We start from the raw sequence: 26819 nt of genomic DNA on the forward strand, positions 1-26819 counted from the left end.
CCTTGTTGGAGGTACCGAACCCCACCAGTTTCATATGCGCGTTCACCGAACCCTTCTTTAGTGAAAAATAAAATGGTTTTTTTTCAAATTCAAGACAAAGTTATATGTTTTTGGTAACACTTTAGTATGGGGAACATATTCTAAGTAACAAAGACTTAATTTAGAGTTTTTTGGACACTAGGGGAACATATTCTAAGTAACAAAGACTTAATTTAGAGTTATTTGGTTAGGGTTAGGGTTAGGGTTAGAGGGTTAGTGCCAGGGTTAGAGGGTTAGGCTTACAATAAGGTAATGCCGAATAAGGCATTAATAAGTACTTAATAATGACTAGTTAAGAGCCAATATGATACTATTTTGCATGTTAATAAGCAACTAATTAATGGTGAATATGTTCCCCATACTAAAGTGTTACCAGGTTTTTTTTACTGGTGCACAAAATGAACCGTGCATGAACATCACCTTGTTCAAACAACAAAACCAACACAGTGCATAAACTCACAACAAATTACACACCTGCAAATCAGTGTGACTTCTGCTGTTGCCGTATCCTTGATACGCCGATAGGAAGAAGTTTGTATTTACACGATGAGTCGGGTGTGTCTTGACCTCCGCCGAACCCCTGAGCCCAACTCACCGAACCCCTAGGGTTCGATCGAACCCAGGTTAAGAACCACTGCTCTACTTGTACCAAAATTCGCTAGCTTGATGTTATCATACATTGGTTTTGCGGTTGACATGCTACTGATTAATATTAGCAACTTTACATGGTGATTTCAACACCTCCAAATTTGTTGATGAAAACTACAACTAAGATGTACGTTAAAATCAAACAGCTGGTGTGTAATAAGTACAACACTTACAGTATTAAATCTTTTTAGGGTGCAACAGAACACACCATAATCTAAACATTACTGCCATCTAACGTTTAGGTCTTGCAACTGTAATTGCAGCTTAGTGTAATACCTGCAATTAAGACTCAAATGTCATAATTAAACAATATATAACAACTGGACAGCAGTTAATCAGCTCAATTTTAAATGTTACAATAAAAAAGGAGATTGTGTTATCAAAAACACTTACTATTTATTAACGCACACAAAAGCGATTTTTGGTACTGTTCAATACCGGTATCGATTCCCAGGTACCAGGCCTTGATACCGTTTCAGTTCAAATATGAACGGTACACATCCCTACATAAATGTCAGGCTTTTTTCACAGCCATGCTATCTGCTGGATGTGGTGTGTTACTGCAACACTAGGCCTCTTTTGTCTGAGTGCCCAGTCGGTGCCTGCTGCCTATTGTGCAGACGGCATGGGTTCAATTCCCAACTCGTTCCCCAACAACCTCGCTGTTGGAGATGTCCTAAGCCCGGATAAAAGGGAGGGTAGCGTCAGGAAGAGCATGCAGAGTTGAAAAACTGGGGCTGTCAAAGTTAACTCAGGCGATTAATTAGGCATGAACACAGATTAATCGCACAATTTATTTTGACCGCACCTGCTCTTTTACACCAACCGCGGATGATTACTTGAAAGGTGTAGCAGGCCGTTATAGGGTTAGTGATCAGGTCATTGCAAAGATGAGTGAGAAGACTCCAAATGGTGTGCTCGCCAGCTAATTTCATGGTACTTAGAATAAAACTGAAGAACACAAACGACGTAAAACATTTTTAAAAAAATTCCTGTATGACATTCTGACGATAAAATTGCATTTGCGTGAAAATATTGAAGTCTTTTTTAAAGTTAATTAAAATTATGCACACAAAATTTACTGCGGTTATTCTTGATTCAACAAAATGAAAACTAATCAAATCACCAAAACAATAAGTACGGCCTGATACTATGAAGACTTATCGATAAATGTGTCCTGTCAACTCCCTAATTTGTGCATATTTTGTTCACCCATGCCACCAGAGAGGATGCTCGGGTCTCCTTATTGATACTTCCAGTATCCCTCCTTGTCCTGGCCTGGTTGCTAGGCAGCGAGCGGGCAGGCAAAGGAAGCAGACGATGACAAGAGCTGCTGTCAGCGTTGCTATGGCAACTGCGTGAAGGGATTCAGGTGGAGGTCAGGAAGAATAGTCTATGGATCGTAATATTTCCCCTATACGGGCCGCCAGTCTTTCATTTTCTGAACCAACTATCTTCCTTTCGCTCTGCTTATGCTAATCACGGGGAAAATTGGGAGTGCAGCATGGCGGTGCATCGAGCTCCGGAAACCTCCTCATATTGCGGCGAGGCGGCAACTTTTTGACTGAGTTATACTCACCTCTGCGGGTTTCTCTGTTAAGCTTGGCGGGGTCTTCGTAGTCGCCCCCCCAGTTGCACTCCACAGGCATGGAGATAGGCCTGAGCCTGCCTGTAAGCAGCCATCCACAATGAGAGCCTGGTCACTTCCCTCGCTTGGGAATGGATCGGAAGTTGTTCACAGCTTGGTGATTGTTTTTGTCAAGTGGACAATAAACTCGGTACCATATGTAGGCGTGGTGCAGTAAACCGGCTCCTCGTCTTCTTGCCGCTGAGACTCTTGATCCAGGAAGGAGTTGGGCGAATCGGACCGTTTGGCGACGCCCCCGCTGTGGCCGCGGGACACTTCGTCACCAGACAAGGCGCCCGTCTCGTCTCTATGGCGACAGCAAACGCACAGAAAGTCAAAGAAAAGCAGAGACTGAAGAAAAAGACCCGAATCCTTGTTGGGCTTCCTTACCTGGGGGCGTAAGGCTCCATGGGTGGAGGTGGGATGTAAAGATCCTGGAGGGCGGAGCTCTTGGTGGGGGTGTTTGAGGGCGTGGCTGAGCTGCTGCCCGGGCTTCTGGTTGGCTGCAAAAAGTTAAATACCGCCACTACTTAAATGACAGTACCTCCCAGCAATGCAAACACTTTATAACCACGGAAACAAGTAGAAAGATGGCGGATAGAGCAAGGAATAGGACTTAAAATAAATGTTGGTGCAGATAGACTTAGACTTGGACTTAGACTTCCTTTTATTGTCATTCAAATTTGAACTTTACAGTACAGATAAGAACTAAATGTCATTGCATTAGCTCGTTGTAGTGCAGGATAAAAGAGCAATACGGTGCAGATATAAATAGATTACTGTACAGATACAGTAAATATATTGCACTTTTGCATATGCATCCACGTTTAAGGATGTATGTTATATTGTCTTTATATTCCAGCGAGTTAATCCGTTTTTGGGGGGAATTGAGGGGGATTATTATGATGCGTTCAATAGTCTTATGGCCTGAGGGAAGAGGCTGTTACAGAACCTGGAGGTTCTGCTACGGAGGCTGCAGAACCTCTTTCTAGAGTCCAGCAGTGAAAACAGTCCTTGGTGGGGGTGGGAGGAGTCTCTACAGATTTTCTGAGCCCTGGTCAGGCAGCAGCTTTTGGCGATTTCCCGGATAGGAGGAAGAGGTAAGAGTCTCTTACCTCTTCCTCCTATCCGGGAAATCTCTTCCTAAGAGATCCTGGTAAAGGTACAAATGGAGTAACTTGCTTCCTTACTTTTAACCATAATTGTCCGCTTGTACTGAGACCAAGTGGGGCAGAGACCTGCCTGATTCTTGCTGTGTGTGGCAGTAGTTCACCTAGTAATACACTACGTTGCACCCTGCAGGACTGGAGTGGAACACTATTGCCTATTCAACAGTTCAGCACAAATGACTGGACTCATCAGGGCTGCAAAGATTAGAAAAAAGCTTTGATTTATATTCTGTTGCTTCAAATCATTGTTAAATGTTATGTAACTAACAAAAAATGACCAAATCCGGACGGCACAGAATGGCCGGAAATTTAAATATGCGGACATAGTTTCTGCAGATCACACATTAGCGCGGTGGAGATATGTATGGCAGCGAACAGCGGAGAGTTTTACAAAAATGTTATATTAATGCACACATGTTAATGTGCAAAAAACCCCTAAAAAAACTATGAACAATCTGGCAAGCAGAAAATCTTTATTTAAACTATTTTAGTAATCGAGTAATCGATCAATTAATTATTATATATTTAATTGGGGTGCACAAAACATTTATTCACATCTGAATGGCGATTCCTATTCATTACGATTTTTTTTTCCAAAATCAAAAGGGACAAGCGGTAGAAAATGGATGCATGGAATTTTGGAGAAAAAAAAAAAGTTTTATAAGAGTCAATTATTAAAATATGTTTTAGGCTATCTCCGTGCAAACAGAAGTAGCGTTTCTAACCTGTAACCTCTTTTGAAAAAGTTTCATTATAATTATGATACCAAATAGTGCGTTGCGAGAATCTGTTTGAATCGAGACCTGTGTTGAATCAAATTGTCACCCCAGGAATGGAGATCGGATTGAATTGTTCGGTGCCCTAAGAGTCACACTCCTAATATTTAATATATGAAGACAAATTTTACAATTCCATGCAGGCTTTGCAGTATAACTCCTCTTTGTTGGCTCATCACCATCACATTTATTGCTAATAAAAACATTGTGCTGAGCAGGTTAATGGCCCCAATTTAGGAATGTTGTAAACACCACGTAAACATTTTTTTTGACTAGATAGGCACATGCAATCAAAGACAAAAGAACGATTAAGTACATGTAATGGAACACAAACAAACCTTTGACTTGGAGACTGAAATAGCAGCTTTGTGTTTGCGTGTCTAATCATAGTTAATTATGGATTTACATTTGCTAATTTGCGACAACACAGAGAATGATAGTGGACAGTGTGCATAGTCGTACCCTCTGGTGGAATTCGTCTGGCAAACAAAATCAGCCCTCTGACCTAATTAGACGCTTTAGCTGAAGCTCGTGTGATGCGAGCCCGCCAGGGATAAAGTGGGCCAGTTCTTAATAAAGTCTATAAAAGGTACAGTAGAGCCGGTCCCCCCCCCCACTCCTCCCACCTGCAGAGCCAGGGGCTTCCAGCGCATGTTCTTGAGCAGGGCCGGAGCCGAGCTGAGCGTACTCTGCGGGCGCTTTTTCAAGGTCAGGGACACGACGCCCTTGTCGGCCCGCAGCGAGCCAACCAGGTTGCGCAGCTGCCAGCCCACCTGGAGGAAAAGGGACGCAGGGAAGAGAAGCTTTGTGAAGGTTGGGTCTTAGCTATTGTGCTGGCTCTTTCTGTGCAGGTGGAGGTGGTGACTATCTATAGCGTGTGACGTAACAACATACACTCACTGGGCACTTTAAAGGCCCGCTTTTGAGAAGATGCATACAGGCCTCAAATTTGAACTTTTTATGGTCAAGGCAAGTGTTGCCTTAAAGGGGGGCTCATATTTTAAGGCACCAAGGCAAGTTAGAAGGGCACCAAGGCAAACATTATTTTCTTTTGAGGCAGGAGATTATATATATATATATATATATATATATATATATATATATATATATATATATATATATATATATATATATATATATATATATATATATATATATATATATATATATATATATATATATATATATATATATATACATATACTGTATATCCACTACCGTTCAAAAGTTTGGGGTCACCCAAACAAATTTGTGGAATAGCCTTCATTTCTAAGAACAAGAATAGACTGTCGAGTTTCAAATGAAAGTTCTCTTTTTCTGGCCATTTTGAGCATTTAATTGACCCCACAAATGTGATGGTCCAGAAACTCAATCTGCTCAAAGGAAGGTCAGTTTTGTAGCTTCTGTAACGAGCTAAACTGTTTTCAGATGTGTGAACATGATTGCACAAGGGTTTTCTAATCATCAATTAGCCTTCTGAGCCAATGAGCAAACACATTGTACCATTAGAACACTGGAGTGATAGTTGCTGGAAATGGGCCTCTATACACCTATGTAGATATTGCACCAAAAACCAGACATTTGCAGCTAGAATAGTCATTTACCACATTAGCAATGTATAGAGTGTATTTCTTTAAAGTTAAGACTAGTTTAAAGTTATCTTCATTGAAAAGTACAGTGCTTTTCCTTCAAAAATAAGGACATTTCAATGTGACCCCAAACTTTTGAACGGTAGTGTGTATATATATATACCGTGTATATATATACATATATATATATACAGTATATAGATATAGATATATATATAGATATATATACATATATACAGTATATATATATATATATATATATATATATATATATATATATATATATATATATATATATATATATATGTATATATATATATATATATATATATATGTGTATATGTATATATATATGTGTGTGTGTATATATATATGTGTGTGTGTATATATACACATATGATTTGCCTTATATATATATGTGTGTATGTATATATATATATATACATATATATATACATGCAGTATATATACATACAGTATATATACATGTGTATATATACACTACCGTTCAAAAGTTTGGGGTCACCCAAACAATTTTGTGGAATAGCCTTCATTTCTAAGAACAAGAATAGACTGTCGAGTTTCAGATGAAAGTTCTCTTTTTCTGGCCATTTTGAGCGTTTAATTGACCCCACAAATGTGATGCTCCAGAAACTCAATCTGCTCAAAGGAAGGTCAGTTTTGTAGCTTCTGTAACGAGCTAAACTGTTTTCAGATGTGTGAACATGATTGCACAAGGGTTTTCTAATCATCAATTAGCCTTCTGAGCCAATGAGCAAACACATTGTACCATTAGAACACTGGAGTGATAGTTGCTGGAAATGGGCCTCTATACACCTATGTAGATATTGCACCAAATAGCAGACATTTGCAGCTAGAATAGTCATTTACCACATTAGCAATGTATAGACTGTATTTCTTTAAAGTTAAGACTAGTTTAAAGTTATCTTCATTGAAAAGTACAGTACTTTTCCTTCAAAAATAAGGACATTTCAATGTGACCCCAAACTTTTGAACGGTAGTGTGTATATATATACATATATATATATATATATATATATATATATATATATATATATATATATATATATATATATATATATATATATATATATATAGTGTTCATGTATAAGATCTAGGGCTGCCAATTATGGCCAAAATAATAATTAAGATTATTGTTATCAATATTGAAATCATGATTACTGATTAAGTAAAGCAGTGTTGGGGGTGTGAACATAATACCATCATGTCATTTGTAATGTCTAATAAAAAGACTATAGATATACGTTTAGACAAATAATAGTTTTTTAAAAATTATTTGATAACATCAACTTGTTAGCTTTTTGTCATTACATGATGCCTTTATCTCTATTTTTACATTTTGATAGAGAGAGTTTTTATTTTAATTTTTTTTAAGTTATGTACATCATGTAGATGATGTATCGGGACAGATCCATTATGAGTTTGAGCAGAAATATGTCGTATAGGAATTATCTATAGACAATAACACATTAACAAAATTATGTCACATGAATGATTTTTGAAGTGACATGAAAAAAAATACAATTAATGTAAACAAAACCTCGTGTTTACTTTTTGATATCAAAATAAAACACAAAGCAGTTTGGCTAATGAAGATAAAGTCTAATAAACAAGTTTTGTTCTTCTCCAACGCCTCCCTAGTGTTTCAGTACAACAGTTTGGCCAACAACAAAAAAAAAACAGAGAGATACCTCACACATCGAATAAACAATCTTCACAGCCTGCGTTCAATTCGATGAGATGACATAACATTTTAGCCAGTATTGATGTTATTTGAACACTGATACAGTTTGCAGTTAAATAAAGGAGGAGTGAACATCCCAGCCAACAAACTAAAGACTTTATAAACAAGTTGTGACAACGTTCACAACACATCGCCTGCTGAAAAACATCAAATAGTTTTCTCCTTTGCTGTATACTTTTAGTGTGGGGACAATATTGTCCACACCTGTCTCCATCTAAACACAGCAGTGCGCTCTTAAACACACGGCGGAAAACGAGGGAAAATGACGTTAAACCAAGCGCTTGGCTCCATTTAGTCCGAGGAGAAATCTCCGCAGCAAAGTCTGTGTCCTTAGTCCGCCATGATTATCAAGCCAAACGACGCTAGTGCGCATGCGCCTGACTTCCTGTTGCCGAAAATGCATTAACAAATGACGGTTTTTCGGTCATTAAAAAGTTAAATGGTATAACTAACCGTTGGGAATTATCACAAATTATCATTATACCGTTTGTTTTTACATCCCTTGTCCATTAACAAGTAAAAAGTCAAAAGCAGTCACAGCATGTTCTTGCCGCAAATGTTGCTAAATTTTTTGGGCATTACGGCAAATGATGAGGGCGGTCGCGGGATATGCTGCGCTAAAATTTGAGCGCTGTGCATAGTCCCTTTTTTTAATATGGGGCGTTCTCGTTTGTTTACTGTATTTAGTGGTGCTCTTTTGTAACTCAATCCCACAATACGTGTGTAGGACTTCCTGTGATTGTGCTCTTATTTTGGATGTGTTTTCTTGTTGGTCTATGTTTTGCAGAACCTTTACTTTCTCGTCCTTGTCCTACAACTACACCTGTTCATTGTCAATTCGCTCGATGTAGTTTTATCTTGTTCCTGCCTTCAGTTGCTGGTTCATTGCCTATGTATTGGGTGCACTAGCTTTTTACTTCGCTCCTTTAAATGTTGTTCCTGCCCTGTCCCTAATTAAAGGACCTGTTAGCTACACGTCGCCTGTCGTCTCTGCAATTTGGGGTTATACCTCCAGCAAAGATGTAAAAACATGACAAAAAAGTCAGATTGACTTGAATTTTTCTTTTTTTGTAATTTTAGGGTCCATCCATCCATCCATCCATCTTCAACCGCTTATCCGGAATCGGGTCGCGGGGACAGCAGCTCCAGCAAAGACCCCCAGACTTCCCTCTCCAGAGCAACATTTGCGACTTCCTCCTGGGGAATCCCGAAGCGTTCCCAGGCCAGAGAGGAGATGTAATCCCCCCATCTGGTCCTTGGCCTGCCGGGGGGCCTCCTCCCAGTGGGACGTGCAACGAGGACCTCCCTAGGGAGACGCTCGTGAGGCATCCGCACGAGATGCCCGAACCACCTAAGCTGGCTCCTTTCCAAGCGAAGGAGCAGCGGCTCTACTCCGAGTCTCTCTCGGGTGACTGCACTTCTCACCCTATCTCTAAGGGAGATGCCAGCCACCCTTCTGAGGAAACTCATTTCGGCCGCTTGTATCCGCCATCTTATTCTTTCGGTCATTACCCACACTTCATGACCATAGGTGAGAGTAGGAATGTAGATAGCTCGGTAGACCGAGAGCTTTGCCTTCTGGCTCAGCTCCCGTTTCGTCACAACAGTGCGGCAGAGAGACTGCTCCGATTCTCTAATTTTAGGGTGTTTAGCCAAATTACCAGCAGATTTATGGTACCTATAGGAACTGGCAATCTGAAATTTGAACAATGTTTGTTAAAACGACTTTGCAGGGACGCATAACTAATTGCTCATTAGTCTTTTGTAAAATTATTGTAAAACATTGAGGATATCTGTATCACATACAGTATATATCACACTATATGATTATCGCTAAGTTACTACCTTTTCTTCCTTTATTTATTAAACAGATTTTATACATAAAAGCAAAACACAAAAAAAGCACAAGACAATTAAAACACAAAAAATATTGTTTAATTGTTTAACAGTATAGTATACTATTAATGACTCTTTCGCGGCATGACTTGCAGATTACCATTGTTTGGGCAGTGTCTGACTTTTTTAAACCAAACCAAATCCAAACAAAGGAGTTCCTGCTTCCTTTTTTTGGCACTGATTCCTTTTTTGGGTTTTGTTGGTTTAGCTTCCGTTGGGCTGCTACATTGTTGACGTCCATGCTCCGCAGGCTCTCGCCGCAAAGTTCTTTCACGTGACATCACAATGCTTCTGTAAAGCAGCATTTTATTTATTTACTTATTTTTTTTGTCTTAAAAAAATACAATCATGTGTGCTTACGGACTGTATCCCTGCAGACTGCATTGATCTATATTGATATATAATGTAGGAACCATAAATATTAATAATGGAAAGAAACAACCCTTTTGTGCGAATGAGTGTGAATGAGTGTGAATGGGGGAGGGAGGTTTTTTGGGTTGCTGCACTAATTGTAAGTGTATCTTGTGTTTTTTATGTTGATTTCATTTTTTTTTTTTTATTATTGTGTGGCCAATCGATCCACGGACCGGTACCGGGCTGCGGCCCGGTGGTTGGGGACCACTGGTCTACATAACATGTAATGGTTCTTTGGTTAAAATTTTGCATAGATGATCTTTTACAGACCATGTTCAATCCACTTTCTGACTGTCTTGTCAGGATGAGCTGTTTTGTGGGCGGTCCTATTTATAGTATGTGCCTTCACTTTGACTGCATCCTCTCCCCGTCAGCCATGTTTTAGTTTTTAGCGCTTCCATATCAAGTCTACTGACAGATATAAGTTCAAACTATACGCTACTTTGTATTAGAAATGTCAACAGCGTAGGATGCATGTGCATGTACGAGCCAGTCTGCCCCACAACAAGAGGATAGAGAAAAAGAAGGAACTTACTGACTACAGCATCGGACTACAATTGCAAAGACCTTTGGGTCTATTTCTATTATATATGGAGATATCCGCTGACGTCACACTTGATGAAAACATCACAGGTTGTGCAAATTCCAAACAGCTCGTTTAGAGGAAGCATGAGGAAAGGCAAAGTTTTTGGTTTTTTTTACATTTTTTTTTATCTCTGCTCTGCTTCTATGGTTCTATTTCAAAATTCAGGACCTATGCAGATCCCAAATACACACAAAGAGATACCAATAAATGGTATGTGTAAAAATAAAATATTCAACTTGCAATTGTGTGAGGAATGTAACACATATGTAACTCAAGGACCACTTGACCACCGCATGTCTTCTAAAGCAGTGTTTCTTAACCATTGTTGGGCCGTGAGCGCACCCTGGATGGCTCCCAAAACATATCTATTTCTCAACTGTGGTCCATATGGGTCACAGCGGTACTCCGTTGTAATGCACTTTTCCACCACTTGTGGCAGTAATGACTATCAAACAAACCGAAGAAGTCTGGAGCTAAAGTTATAGAGACGTTTTTTAAGCGCAAAATTTATGACTTAAATGGTGAAGCTCTATTTTCATTTGCACTTTAATTTTGACAGTTTAGTTAAGAAAACTTAATTATTAATTTAGGTCATTTATCTTATAGCACAACATAATTGTATGTAAATTTAATTTTTGAGTGCATTCTTAAGCAGTATATTTGGTTATAGTTATTTTTCTAATCAGTCTGACCTCAACCAAAATGTTAGATAACAATCTTTGTGATTAAAACATGCGTTCATATTATTGGACAAGGTTTGTACATTGTAAGAAGGTTAGATATAATTTTGAATATGAATAAAATAAAGCGTAAGATTTCTAATTCAGTGTTAATATTTGAGTGGGCCCTAGGCCCCTCTGTAGTGGAAAAGTTGGGCCCGAGGCCGAAAAGGTTTAGAAGCCGTGTTCGAAAGCAATGTTACCACAACAACTAAGGGGCATCACAAATGTATTTCACCCAATGAGGTGTCTTCATTTTTTCACATGATTGCATGTGTGTAAAATGTAAAATTATGGTTTTTTGTTACCCACCACAGTCTGATGATTGACTTGAATGACTTCATCCCCGGCGTGGATCTTCTTACAGCGGTCGGCCGGAGACTATAGAAGCCCAGAAGAAAATGCAGGAAAACAAAACCGTGAGTTGATATGAGCTTATTGATCCTCACGCACTTATGTCATGCCGTGCAAGCAGATAGTTGAGATATTCTTGGAAACAGGCTATTGTGTCCTTCAAACACAACTTACATTGCTTTTTTCATTGACTAAGTAGTTATTTGCGTCATTGAAGCAGCTTCTTACCCCCTCAGTGGTTCCTGTGATCACATGGAGGCCGTCATAGGTCGACTTGATGTACATTCCCTAAGGGACACAACACAATAAAAGGTGTGCTTGTTCCTGCTTTATTCATGATTTAAAAACTGTATCATCGCCCTACCAGGCCTTCGGCGGCTTTGACATTGTTGAGGTGGACGAGCTCCAGGTGGGCCGACTGGGACACCAGCGGGTCAGACGACACGCACACGATATGCTCGCACACCTCGGACAGAGTCTTACACTGAAGTGGACCAAAAAGAGGTATGTTGTTAAAAAACAACACGTCACTAGTTCTTTGAGATCAAAAAGAGGAAATTGAGGACAAATGTATACAACCCAGTTCCTCTCTTTGCTTCACTTTACATCACGTCACCATGAATGATTTTTCCTCCTAACCAGTAAAGCAGCAAGTTTCAAATGTTAAATAAATCCTACATCTTTAATATTAGAACAATATTATGATGCAAACATAAAGATCCGACTATTGATTGAAGTCTTTATTTAATACTGACTTTAATTGACTTGCATAAAAGACAGCCTTTGATACAAGATTATTCTTAATATAAGACGCTATCTGAATGTAACACAACCCCCTTTTTTGGAGGGGAAAACATATTTTCAAAGACAAAATTAATCAACCAATTAAATCAGTTGGCGCAGTTGGGAGAGTGGCTGTGCCAGCAACCTGAGGGTTACTGGTTCGATCCCCACCTTCTGCCAACCTCGCCACGTCCGTTGTGTCCTTGAGCAAGACACTTCACCCTTGCTCCTGATGAGTCGTGGATAGGGCCTTGCATGGCAGCTCCCGCCATCAGTGTGTGAAAGTGTGTGAGAATGGGTGAATGTGGAATTAGTGTCAAAGCGCATTGAGTACCTTGAAGGTAGAAAACCGCTATACAAGTATAACCCATTTACCATTTACCATTAACCATTGTCAATTTCTATAAAATCTCTAGCATTGTGTGTGACAAGCAGAAAAGCTCTGCCTCACTCGGAAATAAATTGTCTCGTGCCATCTGTTGATTTTCTTTTACAAACAGTACACTCCGAGTATAAGGATTTTTTTCTTGGGGAAAAAAATGGTCGATTATAACTGTAACGATTATATACTGAATAATAATAGTCTTATATTCGGGTCATTACGCTATTTTACTTGTCAACCATTTAACCCCCCAATTAGTTTTATACAATTTAACAATTATTCTCGAGTTATTTCATATTAAATGGGACATATGATGAAATTTGTCTTTTCTGACTTATAAATGTTGTTACAATGTTGAATACCTGTGTTAAACAATGCCAAAGTGCCAAATCATAAGGTTTATGCATTTGGACGTGAGCTTGCACGCAGTTTTGGATGCCTCTGTTGCGTTATTTTGCAGTCTGGCTACGTTGTGATGTCAGACCGAGGTGGACGTACATATCTGGACATTAAGTCAAGCTTTCAGCTGCTTCAGGCTGTTAGGAAACACAAAAAGGTAGAATAAAATATTATTTTCAACTAATAAAAACAGCTTTCTTATGCACCTAAATCGATCGGAGGGTGTGCAAGTTGTGGCGGGGTGAATCTACAAGTTAAACTTCAAAAATTAGAATATTGTGCAAAGTTTGTTTGTTCCAACAATTACATTTACTTGGTGTAAAAATTTGGAGTTTCAAAAACTGTAAGCCATGAGCATCAGAACTATAACAAATAAAGGTTTGACTATACTGCATTTATATAATGTTTATCAAGTTTATTTTTGACCTTGTCTGGGAAAAAAATAGCGGTCACAACTTCAAGGCGTATATTTAAACAATATACATTTGCAAAAGATAGATTATGATACTTTTTGGGAAGGTGGAGCGTGGTTTCATTTGCAATCAGGGAACGCCTCCAGGAAACAAACACCTTGCAGACAGACTCCAAAAACGGATTATACAAGTTACCGTTGAGCAAAATTTACAACAAAGCATATCCAATAAATATTATCTGGACCACAAATAAGTGTTTTAAATGTCGATTAAAATCATCAAAGGTCCCCTTAAATTATTTCAACATGTAATTTGCTTGATATTTGCATCCACCGTATATATTTGTATTCTGTTGACTAAAGCCTGAAAGGGTAAACACACAAGGCCTAAAAAGGTAGCTTTTTGCATTCATTTGTCATATTTAGACAAATTATGTCCACATAAATTTGATATACAAGAAAAAGTGGTTAAGTCACACTAGATCTTATGTGTTAAACTCAAGGCCCATGGGCCAGATCTGGCCCTCCTCATAATTTTATATGCCCCGCAAAATCCTTGAAATAATATGCGTCAATAAAGTACTTTGTCTTTTCTTACTTAATGTATTTTAAACATGAATATTATCTAACAATGCAACAAATATTAGTCTAAGCAGTTTTATTGTTGAATTGAAAATAAATACTTACATTTTAATTCAATATCAAACTTTACACTGGAAAAATTAGAATAGATGTTATAGTAAAAACAAAAAATGTAGCAGCTCCCTCGGCCAAATTTTACCGAAAAAATAAAAGTGGCACTGTTTTTTAATGTACAGTAATGTTCTGGAAAAAACAACTGTAGATTCTGTGGTTCAAAAAACAACTGGCAGTTGCCAGAATTTTTGTTAAAAAAACTGTGGTACTATAATTCTATTTACACTGTAAATACTACTGTAAATTTACTCTAATATTCTGGGGGCTGAGCTGCCGTTTTTCTTACCGTAAAATCTACAGATTTGTTTTTTTTACAGTGTATGTAAAAAAAACTAATCTATATACAGTATATGTGTATTTATATACTTAGACATATATATATATATACATATATGTATATATACATATATATATATATATATATATATATATATATATATATATATATATATATATATATATATATATACATATATATATATATATATATATATATATATATATATATATGATAAACAAATGCATAGACAATTGTGTAATATGAGTCAAATATTTATACATTTATATTTGTATTATTTACTGTTACAGTGGGAGGGGGATTCATATGGCCCCATTCGTCACGGTTTACCTGACACATATGTGACAAATTGGGGGGTGCACTATACAATTTAGTTGCCAGACTTAAGTGTTGAATATCTTAAAATGTGTTTTGTGGCAATTACAACTTTGGCCACAGTGTCAGTTGCTGTCGAGTAACGCTTTCCATCATTATCAGCCACCTTCCTCTCACGTGAGAATCACCCAGGAATTTGGCCATATGAAACCCTTTCCTATTACTTGGCCCTCCAATGGCAGCAAATACTGCGATGTGGCCCTCAATGAACATGAGTTTGACACCCCTGCACCCTTGCATGTTTTACTAGTAGTGATGTATAGTGTAGTTGCTTTAAAGTGTATCACAAATAAACAAGCGGCAGATTGCTGAGGACCTCAAACTCACCACGTGGAGGATTTTATTTTCCGTCTCAAACACCGTACAGTCCTGTGGAGGACAAGCAGAATGTGACGTAAGTGATGGTAGGGAGCAGAGCATCGACACAACACACCATGCGTATGCTGTCTGGTCTGGGCGTGGCGTTATTCTGAACCCTTCACCTGCACGCTGCTGGCAAATAAAAACATTCCCACACAAACACACACACTAACAGACAGATCCGTCTGTTATTTATAAGGCTGTCAATTCTCAAATACAGGCTGGAAGCACACGGATGGCAACAACGGAAAAAAAAATGTCTCACTGACGGTCTTAAGAGTGCAGCATCACGCCCACGCCAACACACTTGAAACAATAAGAGCCGTCATCCTTCAGACGCTTCCACCAACCTGCTGCACGATGGTGGTGAGCTCCAGGCAGAGCTGGATGACGTTATTTCGGGTTACCGAGTAGTCTGCCACTGTAGCAAAAGGAGACCTGCAGAGCAGACGGTAACCAAATGTTGCGTTTGAATGGACTCAATTGACACTTTGTTAGGCACACCTGAACATTCTAATTAGAGCCAATCTGTAAATCTATTAGTTTTGTTTGGAAGATTCTTATCTTTATGTGGGGCAGAACCAGGAAAATGGGTTGTTCTATTTTGGAGAGGGACTACTATGTCAACTGCTTATTGTCGCCCTTTGGGATTTAGAAACCCAAGTTTTTATGAAAACGGCCCAAAACAGTACCGTACATACAAACAGCACAAGGTGCCTCCTTTGCGCTGAAGACCCAGATTTGAAGGGGACCGCGGTCCCTGGTGCTTAAGTCTGTGGCGCTATGTGTCATGTGGGTCATCGCTATTGAGGCTGTGTGCTATATTTATATTTGTATGAAGGACCTAAGGCAGTGTGCAGCCTGCTGGCCAACCATCGGGGCCTCATGACGTTCTGAGATAACATACATTTTCTAATAACCAAATAATCTAAATAATAATTTGGTATTCTTATTTTCTTACCGTGTTCATACCAAATAAATAATAATAACAATGGATTAGATTTTATATCGCGCTTTTCTATTATTAGATACTCAAAGCGCTCACAGAGAAGTGGGAACCCATCATTCATTCACACCTAGTGGTGGTAAGCTACATTTGTAGCCACAGCTGCCCTGGGGTAGACTGATACTGATACACATCTGCTTTTAAATGGTCCCCCATTATCCAACATGTATTTTTTTTGGAATAATGAACAGTAATATGTGTCCCTTTTTAATTTTGACAGAAGTTTATAATTCACTTTGTCTTTGGACGGACATGTATTTTAGTTTTAGTCAAAACATTTTTTATCTAAATTGATTTAGTTTTAGTCTAGCTTTAGTCAACAAAATTAAACAACATTTTAGAATCAGAATCAGAATCAGAATAGTTTTGTTGCCATTGTTTGAGAACGGGTTCACAAACTAGGAATTTTTCTTGGTGCAATCGTGCAACATAAAACACATATAACACATATTTGGTAATGAAAAGAGCTGTAACTGAGCTATCAGATCATGTTATAGACTTAGAAGGAATTCAAGGAATTCAAGGAGCTACTGTTAGGAGTTATTGTTCATTTGCCTGATGGCCGAGGGGAAAAAACTGTTCAGGTGGCGGGAGGTGTGGGTGTGGATGGACCGTTAGGCAACTAACGACGTTTAGGCAACTAAAATTACAGTAAATTTAGTAGACTAAAATATAAGGCCTATTTAAAGTTTATTTGAAAGCACCTTTATTTAGACCAGGGGTTCTTAACCCTTTTGCCCTCGAGGCCCAACTTTTCCACTATGGAGGGGCCCCGGGCCCACTCAAATATCAACACGGAATAAGTAATCTTACTCTTGATTGTAATCGTATTCAATAATTATATCTAACGTACTTACAGTTTAACATGATAAACATTGTCAAATTATATGAAACCATGAACCAAAAGAAGGGACTTAAATTTGCATACAAATGTACATACAATTGCACAGTGCTGAAATTATTAAAACTAAATTAGTAAAGAATATGCTTTTTTAATATACTGTCAATAAAATTTAAGTGCAAATGAAAATACAGCTTCACCACTTTAGTCATATTTTTGCGCTTTAGAATCTTCTCAACGCCTTTAGCTCCAGACCTCTTCTGTTTGATATTGTCATTACTGCCACAAGTGGTGGAAAAGTGTATAACAACTGAGTATGCAGCGGCCCATATGGACTTCAGCCGAGAAACTGATATTTTTTGGCGGCCCTCTAGGCCCAACAATGGGCCTAGAGGGCCTATGGTTAAGAAGCACTGATTTAGACTACCTATAAAGCATTTGTTAAAGGTGCCATGTGTAATAATGTGGCCAGAAATGGTACTGCAATGACGGTCAAAATTCTGTAGTTCCCTCCCACTCTCCATGACTGAGGTTGCCAGATACGCAGCCGAATCCGAATCCTACTCCAAGGAACTTCAAATGGCAATCGACGAGTCCTACGCTGTAGTTTCTCTTGTTTATGCTTCTTGCTAGATGGTTTACTAAGTAATTATGCCACATTTTACAAATGTCCATTAGCCAAATGTATTTGTAAAGTTACGCAGCAATATTTTCGTCGGGAGTCGGGACAGATTGTTGGCATTACCCTGATAAAATGTCTAGTTTGACCGCACGGACCACCATCGAAATAATGATATATAATATATTATATATTGCATAGGCCTACTTTGATGGCAAGCCAAGGCCAACAGTAAAATTACCGCCACATTTCGTTCAGCATAACTCCGTGTTGCATCCAACCTGACGCACTGCATTCTCTTTCATGTACGCACACCATCATCTTTCAGTGCAGAATGCAATTCTATGAGCCAACCCACGTAATGCAAAAACCATGTTACATTTTTTTATGCTCAATGTAAATATTTGCGGAAATTTGTTTACCACAGTCATGTCAGGCGCCAATTAATTGTGATAAACGAGCGACTAGGGCTGGGCATTATATTTAAAAACTGTATCACAATATTTGTTTTTTTATCGGTCGATATTGATATTTTTTTATGACCTATTGAAAATAAGAACCAGGATATATTAAATGTAAACATTTTTATTTCAAATGTAACCTTCCTTTGATTATAATCCCCTCAGCTATCAAGGCAGAAACACAACCATGGGAAACACTCAAACATTGTAAACACAATTCTAAAATCACATTGAACACTTAATAAAAATAAGGAATATGCGAGAAATGCGAGAAATGCTTAATACTGTGAAAAATAAAACAAAAAACAGTGCAAAATGTGAAATTGTAAACAAAGAGAAACCTGAGAAGAACTATTTTCTGCAGGCTTTGTGCCAGGAAGTTATGAGTCAGTTGTTTGCTCCGGGCGAGCGCGGCTAAGGTGGTCAAGTCTTTGGTCTGGCTACGGTTCGTTTACAAAAATAAAAACTGCCATATTGTCGAGGTGACTTTTCCTGTTTAATCAAAAATGTGTCCGCTCTATGCAGCACTCATTTTATTTTCTCTTCTCACTCTACGAAAAGAATCAACTGCGGTACAACTAAACTCGATATGTAATTGATATTGTAACCTGGTTATAGCGTGTCACTAGTGATAACTTCCTGCCTTGCTCGGTTACCAGAAAGCGAATGTCTTTGGTCATGCAACCAACCTTGTTTCGCAACTTCCGGTTTCTTACGACAAAGAAAAACTTTTTATCAAACTTATTTTTTATTAGTATCGATTATGCGTCCATCACGACATATATTGGTATCGTTTTATCGCCCAGCTCTAAGAGGAACTCTGTATTCCCAGTTGGGCTTTAAGAGCACTTTTTGACCATCTAAATTACAAAATTAAGGTGAGATTTTTGCGAAACCTTTCATACTTTACATGTAGTATGGGACCTTTTAAGGACATTCACTCACTTTCATTGTATTATGAAAGTGTAATGAAGTATTTGCTAAGGGGTCTCTCAGGCCTGTACAGAAGCACTTCATAAATTTAAACAGTTGGGGGGCCTCTGCTTTTACAAGCTATTTTCCAGTCAAGGTGCATCTTCGGTGAATCTTCTACCAGTTGCCTGTCTAGCAATAAAGCAGCAAAATGCATCTCTCTCAGAGCGGTGTCCTCTTAATAATTCATCGGCAGGTCTCTGTGTATGTGCACGTAAAGAGTAAACGAGGAGCTGTGAATTTCACTCCCTGACAGACGAAGGAGATGTTTTTTTTCTCGGCCTGTGCATCAGTTTGACGAGCGAATGTCGCACAAAAGCACACGTAATGTCCCTGTGCAGCATAAACACACGTCAGGAAGTAGCTTTGGCTTTACTTGATTTATTTCAGCAGATTCACTGACATTGTTGTCCCATACCAGCGCACCAGCAATAAAGCCGCAATAAAGATCTGCGAGCAACAAGCTCCGCTGGGTCGATGCCTTTCTCATTGCCATTTTACTGTTGCATCATTGTTACGTGGGCGGCCGCCTGTGTTCTCTGCACATGCAGATGTGTGTGTGTTTGTGTGTGTGTGTGTGCGTGTGTGGAGGGGGTTTCTACACGTCAAGTCCATTTGCACGTGCTGGGTCCGAGGACAAAATTGGGCGTCTGGCATTTTAAGACCTTTTAGTTTATGTATGCGTGTGTGTTACGTTGCAAGTGATTGTGTGGAGTCATGATTACATGAAGTGACAGAGAGGCCAAGCAGAGTAACATCTTTACTCTGTCGTTGGTGGCGGTAAATCAATTTGAACTCCTCGGGATCAGCCAGAATGCGATTGGTTGTGGCAGGCGGAGGAAACGTTCCCTTCAAGTCTTTGCTCGTTTGTGTCCCACAATGCAAAAAAAAAACCTTGACGGTAATCAAACCTCCAGAGGGCTTATTTATATACAGTAATAACCACCGCAGGTGTTCCCATTCGCTCATTTTGGTAACCATGGTGACAGCAACCCAACGTACTGCAGGTGATGCATTATTGCTGTAAGTAGCAACATTCTGTAGTCCTTAAGATGCTAAAATAATTGTAATCATAGCCTGAATGCTCCAATTAACACCCTGATTCAATTAAACAAAGTGTTTTATAGTAGGAAATAATCACCAGTCTCTCTAATTAATGCCAGGCCAAAAACATATGTGGCTGTAGTCAACCTTCTAATACTGTTCTACAAACCCTGTTTCCATATGAGTTGGGAAATTGTGTGAGATGTAAATATAAACGGAATACAATGATTTGCAAATCCTTTTCAACCCATATTCAATTGAATGCACTACAAAGACAAGATATTTGATGTTCAAACTCATAAACTTAATTTTTTTTTTGCAAATAATAATTAACTTAGAATTTCATGGCTGCAACACGTGCCAAAGTAGTTGGGAAAGCGCATGTTCACCACTGTGTTACATGGCCTTTCCTTTTAACAACACTCAGTAAACGTTTGGGAACTGAGGAGACACATTTTTTAAGCTTCTCAGGTGGAATTATTTCCCATTCTTGCTTGATGTACAGCTTAAGTTGTTCAACAGTCCGGGGGTCTCCGTTGTGGTATTTTAGGCTTCATAATGCGCCACACATTTTCAATGGGCGACAGGTCTGGACTACAGGCAGGCCAGTCTAGTACCCGTACTCTTTTACTATGAAGCTACATTGATGTAACACAGGGCTTGGCATTGTCTTGCTGAAATAAGCAAGGGCGTCCATGGTAACGTTGCTTGGATGGCAACATATGTTGCTCCAAAACCTGTATGTACCTTTCAGCATTAATGGTGCCTTCACAGATGTGTAAGTTACCCATGTCTTGGGCACTAATACACCCCCATACCATCACAGATGCTGTATTTTCAACTTTGCGCCTATAACAATCCGGATGGTTCTTTTCCTCTTTGGTCCGGAGGGCACAACGTCCACAGTTTCCAAAAACAATTTGAAATGTGGACTCGTCAGACCACAGAACACTTTTCCACTTTGTATCAGTCCATCTTAGATGAGCTCAGGCCCAGCGAAGCCGACGGCGTTTCTGGGTGTTGTTGATAAACGGTTTTCGCCTTGCATAGGAGAGTTTTAACTTGCACTTACAGATGTAGCGACCAACTGTAGTTACTGACAGTGGGTTTCTGAAGTGTTCCTGAGCCCATGTGGTGATATCCTTTACACACTGATGTCGCTTGTTGATGCAGTACAGCCTGAAGGATCGAAGGTCACGGGCTTAGCTGCTTACATGCAGTGATTTCTCCAGATTCTCTGAACCCTTTGATGATATTTCGGACCGTAGATGGTGAAATCCCTAAATTCCTTGCAATAGCTGGTTGAAAAAGGTTTTTCTTAAACTGTTCAACAATTTGCTCACGCATTTGTTGACAAAATGGGGACCCTCGCCCCATCTTTGTTTGTGAATGACTGAGCATTTCATGGAATCTACTTTTATACCCAATCATGGCACCCACCTGTTCCCAATTTGCCTGTTCACCTGTGGGATGTTCCAAATAAGTGTTTGATGAGCATTCCTCAACTTTATCAGTATTTATTGCCACCTTTCCCAACTCCTTTGTCACGTGTTGCTGGCATCAAATTCTAAAGTTAATGATTATTTGCACAAAAAAAAAAAGTTTATCAGTTTGAACATCAAATATGTTGTCTTTGTAGCATATTCAACTGAATATGGGTTGAAAATGATTTGCAAATCATTGTATTTCGTTTATATTTACATCTAACACAATTTCCCAACTCATATGGAAATGGGGTTTGTAATTCAATTAAGCAATCAAAATGGCAGTAGCTGTATTTGAAGTATCATAACATTATCACGGCATGCAGAAAACCTCCAGAAGTGTGAAACCCAACCTCTTTAACTTCCATAAGTGCTAAGAAAACACAGCTTAGATACACTTTTCAACACTGGACACCACTGCTCTTTTTTATGGGCCTGTGGAACATGGTAGAAATAAAATTAACAAAAAAACATCAGAAATGGACAAGAAAAGGTCGAAATTTAGATACTCATTTTGTCATGATCCGTCGTGTTCTGTTTAGTTTTGGACTCCCTCAGTTCCCGTTTTGTGAACCCCGGGGTTTGTTTTAGTTGCCATGGGTGCAAAATTAGTATCACCTGCCTCTGATTAGTGTCCGGGATGCTCACCTGCTGCCGGGCACTAATCACGTTGCTCGCCACTCACTGTCTGGCTTCCTTGTTTGCTGTAAGCAACAGTTACTTTGGTTTATTCCTGTTTCTCGATTCCTGATTCCTGTGCTAAGTTTTTGCCTTAGCTTCCCGTGTGATCGGCACGCTTTCCATTTGTTTGATTCCTGTCTTTTTGTATGTCGTATGATTTATGAGAAATGAAGTGAATTGAATTATATGTATATAGCGCTTTTCTCTAGTGACTCAAAGCGCTTTTACATAGTGAAACCCAATATCTAAGTTACATTTAAACCAGTGTGGGTGGCACTGGGAGCAGGTGGGTAAAGTGTCTTGCCCAAGGACACAACGGCAGTGACTAGGATGGCGGAAGCGGGGATCGAATCTGGAACCCTCAAGTTGCTGGCACGGTCACTCTACCAACTGAGCTATAATCATATCCTACCTGCACGCTTAGTTTCCCGCCTGAATCCTGGGAGAACGACCCCCGCATAAAGATGTGACCCAACCGTGACACATTTTGAATGTATAGTTACCTCTTGGCAGCTACTACTAAGGATGTTGAAGGATAGGATTCTTAGATACTTGAGTTTGAAACGGTTTTCAATAAAGTAGTGAATTTAAAAGTACGTGGGTCAAGTTTTTTTTAATTGTGTTATGGAATAAGTATCAAGAATGGTGGAAATTCATAGGTATCGGTTTCGACTACTGAAATTCTGGCCTGGTGACAACCTTACTTGTTAATAAATGAGCATGTGGTCAAGGAGAGTTATGGTTTTCCCTTTCATTTTCTTATGCACACCAAAATCATTATGAGAGTGAAGACAAGCTTTGTACATCTGAGTAGGTAAAGAAAGGCTGTCAGCGGGGGTCTGTGTGTCTCACCTGTCCAGCCAAGCTAGCAGGCTCTTGGCGGCAGTGATGAGGTCGACCACCGAGGTCAGCAGGTCATTGGGGAGCCGCCGCGACGTTCTGCTTTCGGACTGGCTGCTGCGCCGGCGCCCGGAGATAAAGTTCTGAAGATTTTTGGCTGAGGCGCCGAGCTTGTGAGCCAGAGTCCTGACGCTCTCCGTCTCTAGGCCCGAGTTCTGGGCACACACACACACATATTTTGGTCATGGATTATTGTAATGTTGCTCTCTTTTCGTACTTTACAAACCATATTATTTGTTTCAGAGTTGTGTTGTACAAAATCTATTCTTAGACCGTTTTAAAGGGCTTTTAATTAGAGATCGGCCGATACCGGTTATTAGTAATCAAAAAGGCCGATAACTGATATTCATTTGCAGAAAAAAATATTTAAACATGAGTAGTATAGGTTAGTAAACAGCTGAACAAGGCTTTAAGTCAAGGGTGTCAAACTCATTTTAGCTCAGGGGCCGCATGAAGGAAAATCTATTCCCAAGTGGGCCGTAATGGTAAAATCATGGCATGATAACTTAAAAATTAAAGACAACTCCAGGTTGTTTACTTTGGCTAAAAATAGAACAAGCACATTATGAAAACGTACAAATCACAAATTATCCTCTGGACAAAACACTTCAATTTTGTTGAAATTTCTGAGGAAATTGTGCAACTTCAAAAACACAATGAGTTTAGACTTTGTCTCAGTGTATCTACAAAGCCAGGATTAAACTTGAAGACACAGTCTTTCTGGGATTGAACAAAAAACACATGTAAACTCTTCTAGGTATCAAATACCTCCCTTGTCATGTCCACGTATCAATCGAATGCTAACTCAACAAACTGTAAGAAATGGAGATAAAAACTATTCAAAAGGGTTAAGTTCACTTTTCTTGTGTTTGACAGAGACTTTTTGGGGCAACGAGGGTGCCAAACGACGATGTGTTCGAAGCAGAAGACATAAAACGTCAGGTTTTAAGTTTCATGTGGGCCGAGGAGGAGGAGCCACAGTCACCCTTTGCGGTTTACCTCTTGCTTGGCCCCGGTATAAACTGTTTGTTTGCCTAACAGAATTGTTATTGTGACATCTAGTGGACACATTTAGAACAACAGTTTCTTTCATTAAAAAAAACAAAACAGCTAATTTGTATACTTGGCAAACTCATCACGCAGGACAAAAAAATCTGTTCAAGCCCGCGGGGCCTACGTTTGACGCCCCTGCTTTAAGTTGTTTTTTATTTTGGGAAACGTAGGACCAGTAGCGACATAATGTTTTATGAGTCGCTAATGTGAGTGTGAATGTTGTCTGTCTATCTGTGTTGGCCCTGTGATGAGGTGGTGACTTGTCCAGGGTGTACCCTGCCTTCCGCCCGAATACAGCTGAGATAGGCTCCAACCCCAAAAGGGACAAGCGGTAGAAAATGGATAGATAGATAATGTTGTTTAATTAACACCAAAAAAAATCTGGGGATTTCACTAGCGCCTTTATTACGTGTATCTAAGAGGAGCATAGACATTTTCATTTCAAAATATGGGAAATCTCCTGGGAAATTGGTAACAATATGGGATTTCTCTACATCACAATAACTCGCCATCAACTCAATTTTATACAATCTTTTAGCAATTACATTGCACATTGTAAGGTTTCCTCGTGAGGAACCCTTAAATATTGGGAACACTTAAATAAAAACAGTTCTGGGCTCCTTCACGTAGATTATAGTTGAGACATTTTTTAAGCTGGCTGACATAATTTCTTCCTGGATGTTACAGAAAGTATGAGAATGTGTGAACTGCTGCGTACTTTTCCTTACGTATCTAATAAGTCTCCTATGAGTAAAAATATTAACATAAAATTCAGATTTTTGGTAGACATCTTTTCTGTCGTCTTCATGTTCATCCATTTCTGTCGCGTTATTTGATTGAATCACGGAACCTGAAATTGGCCTAAACTAGTGTTGTGTACGGAGGCTCGGTGAGCGACTCCATCGCTGCAGTAGCGGAAACAAACAAAACGGGACCGAGAAGATGCTGGGAAAGAAGGACAGTAATTGGATTTCAAGAGGTCAAAAAACAAAAAAGGGGTAGGGGGCTGCGTGGCCGCATGAGCGCTGCGGTGAAAATAAAATGGGAACTTTTCTCGAGCAGGGCAAATGGGCTGGTGCTTGAGCAGTGGTTATAACGATTCACTTAGTCTTTTTTCAACACTGAATACTGGTATCATATGTGTATATATTGTATCTGCTGATGTAGTTCTGTTGTAGTTGTAAAAAAACAACAGAATATACAGCAAAATGCCAAATATCAGCCAAACCAAAAATCGTTTGATCTCTACTTTTAATAAACCCTACTGGAAACATCGCTGCTTTTTTGGGGGGGGCAAAGTTTTATATTAAGATGTGTAACAAAGCCTGCTTTCTTTCCAGGCATGTCATGAAACCGAAATGAAATGTCACTCAACATACTCTACGTTGGACTATATCGACAAAATCCACTCACCAGCGCACACAGCAGGTCGACGGCCTCCAGAATGAGCTCCTGGTGTCCGATGCGAGACACTCCCAGGTCCTCCAGCTCGGCGTGGCTGATCCTGAGCAGCCTCTCGCCACACACACCTCCGCGCTCGAACACGCACACGTACTGCTGCAGGCAGTCATCCAGACCTGCGACAAACACACGTGTTCGGGTGCCCTCTTACAGACTTATCATGCACTTTATTCTGTTGTGTTGTGTAACCTGATGTAAGCTTGTGTGTGTGTGTGTGTGTTTGTGCAGTTGTGCAGAGCCACCGTGCTGAGTCAAAGGAAAGCGGTCCGAACTGCCGGGCTGCACCGCTTCGGCTGCCAAAACAATGAATGTATCCACCCTCTGACCTCCAAACAAACACGCCTCGTGCAGGGTAAGTACGCACACACACTTCCAAACACACACTCCTCTGAGGAGTGAGCATTGATTTCCCCCGCTGCTCCCAAGCACACTCATCCGTCATAACCCCTCCAACCCAAATGCAAACACAAAGAAGAAAAGGATGACAATTCATAAGGCAGCTGTTCAATTGAAGCAAACACACACACAAACACACACGTTCCCTTGCAAAGTATTTGCCCACTCTCACATCCCCTTTTTAGATCTTTCAACATTCACTTATAAATTGCAAACGTCCACTATATGGACAAAAAAATGTGTTCAAGTGAATCAGTTTTTATGGCTATCGAACGGTGAGCGTTCAGCAGCGCCATCACCTTTTGCAGCCCTTTTAACATTTGTTGTGTCAAAAGAACACTGGAGTGGCACCAAATGACTCAGCTGGGGGTTCTAGTGTTAGCGCTACAGTGGCCCATTACATTTAAACTGCAATTTTTGGGGTATTTTGCCTATCGTTCACAATCATTAGGAAGGACAAGAACACACGTCTTTTTTTTTTTTTTTTACGATTTTAAAGATGATAAACGCTTGAAAGATGCGGCTAATGGGAGTCTCTGTTGTAGGCTTCAAAGCCGTCTAAAACAACTTCAAAAGCCTCCATTCACGTTTTA

The 26819-nt window shown here is 39.5% G+C and overlaps 1 protein-coding gene and 1 long non-coding RNA gene across 4 annotated transcripts in view; one reads left to right on the forward strand and one right to left on the reverse strand.

Annotated features, from left to right (window-relative positions):
- The window catches only part of LOC133629876 (uncharacterized), a 29456-nt gene extending 5155 nt beyond the window's left edge, over positions 1 to 24301 (forward strand). Inside the window, exons 1-4 of one of the 2 annotated variants that reach the window (XR_009821149.1) lie at positions 8727 to 9165; positions 11567 to 11668; positions 11971 to 12107; positions 24193 to 24301. This is a non-coding gene — a long non-coding RNA (uncharacterized LOC133629876). Of the gene's footprint in view, positions 1 to 8726; positions 9166 to 11566; positions 11669 to 11970; positions 12108 to 24192 lie in introns of those variants that run through there. The other variant, XR_009821148.1, reaches the window with a different exon arrangement.
- cnksr2a (connector enhancer of kinase suppressor of Ras 2a) overlaps positions 1 to 26819 on the reverse strand; it is a 78019-nt gene that overhangs the window by 38970 nt on the left and 12230 nt on the right. For both annotated transcript variants that reach the window (XM_062020921.1, XM_062020920.1), the window contains exons 2-12: positions 25783 to 25946; positions 23269 to 23471; positions 15659 to 15746; positions 15276 to 15317; positions 11968 to 12087; positions 11832 to 11891; positions 11562 to 11630; positions 4886 to 5032; positions 2705 to 2817; positions 2470 to 2621; positions 2267 to 2356 (exon numbers count right to left, since the gene is read on the reverse strand). In XM_062020921.1, coding sequence (XP_061876905.1) covers positions 2267 to 2356; positions 2470 to 2621; positions 2705 to 2817; positions 4886 to 5032; positions 11562 to 11630; positions 11832 to 11891; positions 11968 to 12087; positions 15276 to 15317; positions 15659 to 15746; positions 23269 to 23471; positions 25783 to 25946 — 1248 coding nt within the window. The remainder of the gene's footprint in view (positions 1 to 2266; positions 2357 to 2469; positions 2622 to 2704; positions 2818 to 4885; positions 5033 to 11561; positions 11631 to 11831; positions 11892 to 11967; positions 12088 to 15275; positions 15318 to 15658; positions 15747 to 23268; positions 23472 to 25782; positions 25947 to 26819) is intronic.

This window comes from Entelurus aequoreus, linkage group LG15 (assembly GCF_033978785.1).
Source record: "Entelurus aequoreus isolate RoL-2023_Sb linkage group LG15, RoL_Eaeq_v1.1, whole genome shotgun sequence".
NCBI classification, from domain to species: domain Eukaryota; kingdom Metazoa; phylum Chordata; class Actinopteri; order Syngnathiformes; family Syngnathidae; genus Entelurus; species Entelurus aequoreus.